The following is a 6810-nucleotide window of genomic DNA, read 5'->3' on the forward strand; positions in this document are numbered from 1 at the left end:
GCCAACAACTTGGCCTTTACACGTGCGGGTCCATTCGAGTGACCATTGCCTACTAAGGGGATGTTTGAGCGGGCCGAGAAGTTGGCTAGCATGAGTCTTAGGGAGAAGGATGTGAAAAAATTGGTCACTTTGGACCTCCTTCAGATGGTGGGCCTGGTACCGTGTGACCAAGATATGGCGGTGGAAAGTACCACCGGGGAGAACAACACGGCTGATCAGTCCAATGCGGGCACGGAGAACAACACAACGTATTTTCATTCAAGCTTCGAAGGCAGCTAAGAGAATCAAGTTCCAAGCTAGTCAAAGAGAAAGGAAGAGATCCTCCTGGGAATGAATCCAACACCACATCACAATTCTTTACCACTAATGACTTGAGAGACTTTAGTCCTTCCAAATCCCATTGTGCATGTTGTGCCAAGACTTTGTTGCATTTATCAATTTTAAGCAATTCTAATTTTGATACTAAGGACGACTGAACTTCTATTTTTGGTGGAACGATAAGGGATTCCAAGTGATCACATTCATTCAAGAAAAACCATTTAAGGCTTGGGAAGTTGTGTAATGGCAGTGACTTTACGAAATCACAATCCCATAAACAAAGCCATTCAAGCCTTGGGTAGCGGTTCAATGGAAGATATTCCATTAATTTGTAGCTATCTTCAATTTGGAGAGATTCTATTTCATGGCCATCGGGTAATAAGTAGTCAGTTGTGTTTGGACAATGAAACAACCAAAGACGTTGGAAACATCCACCTTCTTTCTCATCATCTCCAACAAATAACCACTTCTTCAATTTCGCCATCTTCTCAATACTCAACCTTTCCAAACTTTGAAATGGAGCTATAGCACCAAAAGAATTATTGCCATAATAAACTTCAGCCCCCATGCTCTCCACCTCATCGAAGCCTTTGAGCTTAAGAGCTTTAAGAAAAGGTAACTGCCCCAGCGGTGGTAAGAAAACACAGCTCTTATTACCACATAGGTCTACTGAAACTATTCTTGAATATTGAGAATCTCCAACCCATCTTGGAAAACTTGAACCTGGGTAATATCTAATGGTTAGTTTCTCTAAGTTTCTGTGTGGTTCAAGTGCTTCAAGTACCTTTCCAGATTGCTCTCTTCTTGTGCTTGTAGTATCACATTTCCATTCGAAACATAGATCACTAAGCTTCTTCCTGCTCCTCAAATTTACTCTTACAATGTCATCAACATCAGTCACATTTTGAAGCCCTGAAATGCAAAGATGGCCACCCAAATGTTGCAACTCTACTAACTCTCTAATGCCAGAACCATGATCAGTGCGACTCAGAATGAAATCAGTTAATGTTTGCAACTGTTTCAAATTACCCATTTGTGGGGGCATCTCCACTAGACCGGACCCAGTAGTTTCAAGATGACGCAAATTGACTAGTCTTCCCATGTCTTTTGGAAGCCTATTGAGATTTCCACAATGTGACAATAACAATGTCTGCAAATTGTACATAGTGCAAAGCGAACATGGTATCTCTCTAATATGACTATGGGATAAGTTCAAATACCTTACATGTTTTAGATCATTCGCTATTGAATTGTGCAAGGATGACATACACAAGCAGAATACTCTCAAATGGCTTTTTGTTGCTATCAATTCTTTGACCACACCATCATATGAAGGTATGAAATTTAAGTGTCCTTGTCCTTGTCCTATGAAGGTGCGTAGATTTTTGGCTTTGCAGAGACATGTCTTCAAGGACTCATGATGATCATAATGGTCTGGGACTAGTGCGAATGATAAGTGATGAATCTTCCTCAAAAAAAGCTTCGATTTGTTGTTGTCATCTAATGCCAAGCAAAACTCTCTTGATATAAACATAGCTAAATCATGTACAAGATCATGCACGACAAATCTTTCCCCATAAGGCTTTCTTGATCTTTGAAATAATGACCTTGATATAAGGTTATTGAAATACTCCTCTCCAATTTCTTCCATTTGCTTTTGTTTCTGATCACATTGCAGATAGCCTTCTGCCATCCATAGTAAGATCATTTCCTTCTTCTCAAATTCATAATCTTTGGGAAACACAGAGCAATAAGTAAAGCATTGTTTCAAAGGCGAAGGTAAGTAACGATAGCTTAACCATAAAGATGGAAGAATTTTGTTTGTCTTCCATGCATGGTTGTTTAGAATTCCTTCCCAATGTTTTGGATCATTTTCAGACCTCAAAAGACCACCAAGAGATGTTATAGCCAATGGGATTCCTCCACATTTGTCAACAAGTTTTCTGCCTATTTCTTCCAAGAACTGGTCTGCATTTGAGTCTCCACCAAAGGCATGCTCCACAAATATTTTCCAACAATGCTCATCTTCTAATAGTTGCAATTCATAGATTGGCCCTGTTTTCACATTCGATGCAACTTTTTTGCTGCGAGTAGTCACGATGATTCTGCTGGAACACTCTCCAAATCCAAACGTGCTCCATATCACACTCCAATTGTTGTAATCCTCATCCCAAACATCGTCAAGCACAATGAGAAATTTCTTATCTTTAAGAGCTTCATTCAATGAACGTTGAAGTATTGTTGGTTCGTCGATGTAGTCATCTCTACCGCTTGGATTGATTTGTTGCAATATAATCCTCATTATTCTGAAAGCATCAAAATCAGTTGATACAGTAACCCATGCTTTGTGCTGAAAACCTTGTTCTTCGAATCTGTTATCATCGTAGATAAGCTGAGCTAGGGTGGTCTTGCCAAGGCCACCCATACCCACTATGGGAAGCACATCTATCTTACTCCCCCAAATATTATTTGACAACAATAGCTCAATTATCTTATCTTTATCATCATCCCTTCCATGAACTTGATTTTTTTCTGGCCAAGGAGTAACTCGAATTCTGGAAGAAGCTCCACTGGTACTAGTTTCTTCAAACACTTTCAAATCACGACCAACATCATTTTCTAAAAGAAGTGTCAGATCCTTCAAGATCTTGGTTATCTCACCTGTACATATGTAGTTTAATTTTATATCATGTAACACTATATATGAAAAGAAATATCTAGTTTTGAGTATCAGTACACATTATTTAAGTTTATATATATATATATATTTTTTGTATGTTACACATTTTTTTAAAACTTTATAATATTTTAGAATTTTCTAGATATTTGTACAATTAAAAAAACTTCAAAGATATTTTCTAAAATATTCTGTAATCAAAAAGCTATATGCTTGTTAAACAAGAATAGTCTAGACTCTTACTCTTAATCATGTAGATTAGTCTAAAAATTGTATTTATAGTAGATTAGCTACTATAAATACCCTATGGCTAGTAAATAGTATAACTACAAACAACAAACTATCCATAAAACTCTACTACTTTCTACTATACTCTACACTATAAAACACAAAACTTACTCCTCCAAACCCCCCAAATTCCATCACTCGTCCACTCAACAACATCAACTACAATACCCTAACCCATCATACTTACTCTAGCGACTAATACTACTCATCATTATTTTCTCAATCCCAAATAAAAAAACCATCAGTTTTATATCTCACCTCTAACAGCAGTAGTTTTGTCAAGTTTTGAAAAGGATGAGAAGACCTTGGTCTTGATATTCTTTCGGAAATTGGTTTTAGTTTTGGATTTATGGTCACGTTCCAAACTCATGGATAGGAGTTCATGGTCGATGTCGTCCACCAAGTCCTGTGCTTTGTAAATGACATCTTTAAGTTCATCCAGCCATTCCCTCACAGCTTCCTCCTCAAGTTGTCTCTCTTCAGCATCATTGAGCAGCACACGAGCTCTCCTCAACTTCATTTTCAACTCCTTAAGCAGGTAATCATCATCATCAATGGTTTTCTTTCCACTGATGAAGTTGACAAATGCTGGAGAAGTCAACTTTTCAAAAAGCTTGTCAACTGCAACACTGAGCAATGCTCCACCAACCAGTTCCAACGCCATGTTATTCTATTAAAAGATAAAACAGTTAAAAAAATTAATGTGTGGAGATTAAGCATATATGCCACTATATGAATATACCAGTTAATTATTACCTCTCTCATCCTAATTAACCTTATCTCTTTAATAAAGATTTTTCACCTTTATTATCATCATTGAGCTATATCTTAAAACCTTGTTACATTTTTACTTTAAATAAATATATGCAAGAGCGAAATATAAATAATCCAGCTAAGATTTTTATTAATTACCTTAAGAAGCTTCCTTACTCCATCAAAAACCTTAAATCACCCTTCAAGAAATTCCCCAAAATGTTATCTACCTCCAAACATAACATGCCACACACACACACATATATGTTAAATCTCATGGCTGCACAGACCAAAACTAAAAAAATTGAAGAGTTTTAATTAGTTAAGAGCTCTTATTACCTCATAAGATTTCTTGTAATAACCTTCCAAAACTCCATAGTTGGCAGCATAGAATTGTTGGCATATATATATATATATATAGATATTATACAAGTTAGTCAATAGTGTTGACTGAAGCTTTTTTAAGGACGAGAATATAATAAGCAAATTGGAGATGAAGCAATCGAATACCAGAATGAATATGAGATTATCTCTCTGGTCCTAATCCTCATTTTCAATAAATTAAGTGTGAATATATTCAACCATTTCATTATTCATGTTAAGTTGGTGTGAATTGTGGAATTTGTTGAGGGCTGATTTCTAGGCTAGCTAGGCCCCAACAGCAACCACTGCCTTGACTTTAAATACATTTATGTGGATTATGACCAACGCCACCAGCCACTATAGTTCCAAAGCCATATTTTTCTTTTAGAACACTTCCAACGAGTGTTGAATAATACACTACTTCAACAAAATTGATTTTTATGAGTGATAATATATTAGTGGGAACTAGAAGTAGCTACAAAGTATGTTCGTTATTGATATCACTTCGTATAATTTTTTTAATTAAAAATATTATTAGCGTCTACATTTCTAATATTAGCAGTGACACGTTATAATTTTAGTTTAGAGTTTTTTAATATTTTATTAAATTAAAATTCATATGTGTTTTTTCTAAAAGAAAATTATTTAATTTTAAAATTAAAATACACATATTTTTATATATAAAAAGTATGTATTTAATTTTTTTTTGGCTTAATGGTTTTTTATTTATTTTTTAAATAAAAATTATCTTATTTATTTTATTTTTATGCTTTAATTTTTTAAATATATATTTATATTATTCTTTTATAATATATACTAATTAAAAATATAATAAAAATAAAATAATATTTTTTAAATAAAATTAAGTAACACGTTGCTTAAAATATTAAAATCTTACAGTGCTGCTCGGACTAAATTACACATATAAAAATAGAGGTATTTACCTAGCCTAGTGTGCAAGAAAGTGTGACACTTGGACTTAAATTGGAATTTGTCCCAGCATTTGGCTTTTTTATGTGGTCACTCTTTTCAAGGTGGTGGACTATAGACAAATGAATATGAGCTAAGCTATAATTGTGTCTGAAGTCTTAACCATATCATCTTCAATAACCAGTCAATATATATTCAGCCATTTCATGATTCATGCCAACTTGTGAATATAGTGTGGACTTTGTTGAGGGCTGCTTCCTAGGCTTGGTGTGAATATGCCTGGACTTGTATGAAATCCAGCAGCCACTACTATAGTTCCAAAACCATGTACTTTTTCTCTTCTCAAAAAAATAAAAGCTAGGCAAGTACAAGATGATGATAAAGCATTGAGTGAGTCAATATGTCCCTCTGGCCTTAGCCTGGCCTACTGCGTACCATGATATTATTTTATCGAAGAAAAAATTGAAGGGAGAGGATACTAACTTTTTAGAAACGACATAAATTAAACTTTGGAAAGCAAAATGCGGTTCTTCTTATACAATGGATGGATGAGATTACATCTTGCTACAATATATAACTCCAGGTGTAGGGGTGGCAATTTGAGTCACGATATAATGACATAACACGATACGAAAATAAATGGGTTTGAGTGACACGTTTAATAATCGTGTTCGTGTTCGTATTTAAGTTTTTGACATGTTTAATAATCGTGTTGTATGTGTTCGAGTTTGCTTTAATAGTGTCGTGTCATAATCGTGTTGACCCGTTTAATAATCATGTCAACACGATAAGTCGAATAATTATCATAGGTTTTATGATTATTTCATATACAGTTATGATTAATTGTGTCAATTTCATGTTGTGTCATGACACATTAATCGTGTCATAAACGTGTTATCGTGTCGTATTGTGTTGACTTGTTTAATAATTGTATTGTGTTTGTATTTACCTTAATCGTGCCACATCACTTCCGAACATCTGGTCATCAGATTTCGAACATCTAGTCAGGAGCCCCGATCGATCTAAAAGATTAGAATAGCCACAGGAATGAGGAAACTCGTAGAGGGATGTCGTGTCAACACAAATCTAACACGATTACACGAATTGTCAGCCTTAATCAGGTGTGTGGATCCTTCTTTATACTTATTTATTGTAAAATATCTAAAAAATATCCTATTTTAATTTTTTTAATTATTTATTTTATTTAAGTAATTACAAACTACTAGAATATTCTATTAAATATAAGAACATTCCGTTAAAATTAACATTAAAAAAATAAAAAATAATTAAAACAAAATTTTTTATTATCTACACACATTTTATATAAACATAGATGAGATATACCAAAATGAGTATCTCTCTCAGCTGCACCCTTATTCAATATATTTTGAAAGTAAAAACACGGTTGAGTAGAAAATAAAGCACTAAAGTATAATATTTTTTAATTTAATAATACATTCCCGCCTATACACTTTACTAAA

The 6810-nt window shown here is 34.2% G+C and overlaps 1 protein-coding gene across 1 annotated transcript; it reads right to left on the minus strand.

The window, feature by feature from the left end:
• Positions 1-254: 254 nt before the first annotated feature.
• On the minus strand, positions 255-4284 carry LOC133831826 (putative disease resistance RPP13-like protein 1). Its single transcript, XM_062262239.1, has 4 exons — positions 4196-4284; positions 3542-3953; positions 362-2979; positions 255-275 (listed from the first exon to the last, which is right to left on the minus strand). The coding sequence occupies exons 2-4, from the start codon at positions 3945-3947 to the stop codon at positions 255-257; spliced, it is 3045 nt and encodes a 1014-aa protein (XP_062118223.1). The 5' UTR covers positions 3948-3953; positions 4196-4284.
• Positions 4285-6810: the final 2526 nt, after the last annotated feature.

This window comes from Humulus lupulus, chromosome 4 (assembly GCF_963169125.1).
Source record: "Humulus lupulus chromosome 4, drHumLupu1.1, whole genome shotgun sequence".
NCBI lineage: Eukaryota > Viridiplantae > Streptophyta > Magnoliopsida > Rosales > Cannabaceae > Humulus > Humulus lupulus.

Bases quoted from the DNA above. Each gene is read 5' to 3' on its own strand.
- LOC133831826 (XM_062262239.1), bottom strand. From the start codon at position 3,947: ATGGCGTTGGAACTGGTTGGTGGAGCATTGCTCAGTGTTGCAGTTGAC. The intron at 2,980-3,541 runs GTGAGATATAAA...ACATATGTACAG, and splicing joins CAAAACTACTGCTGTTAGAG to GTGAGATAACCAAGATCTTG. The intron at 276-361 runs GTAAAGAATTGT...TGATTCTCTTAG, and splicing joins AGTCTCTCAAGTCATTAGTG to CTGCCTTCGAAGCTTGAATG.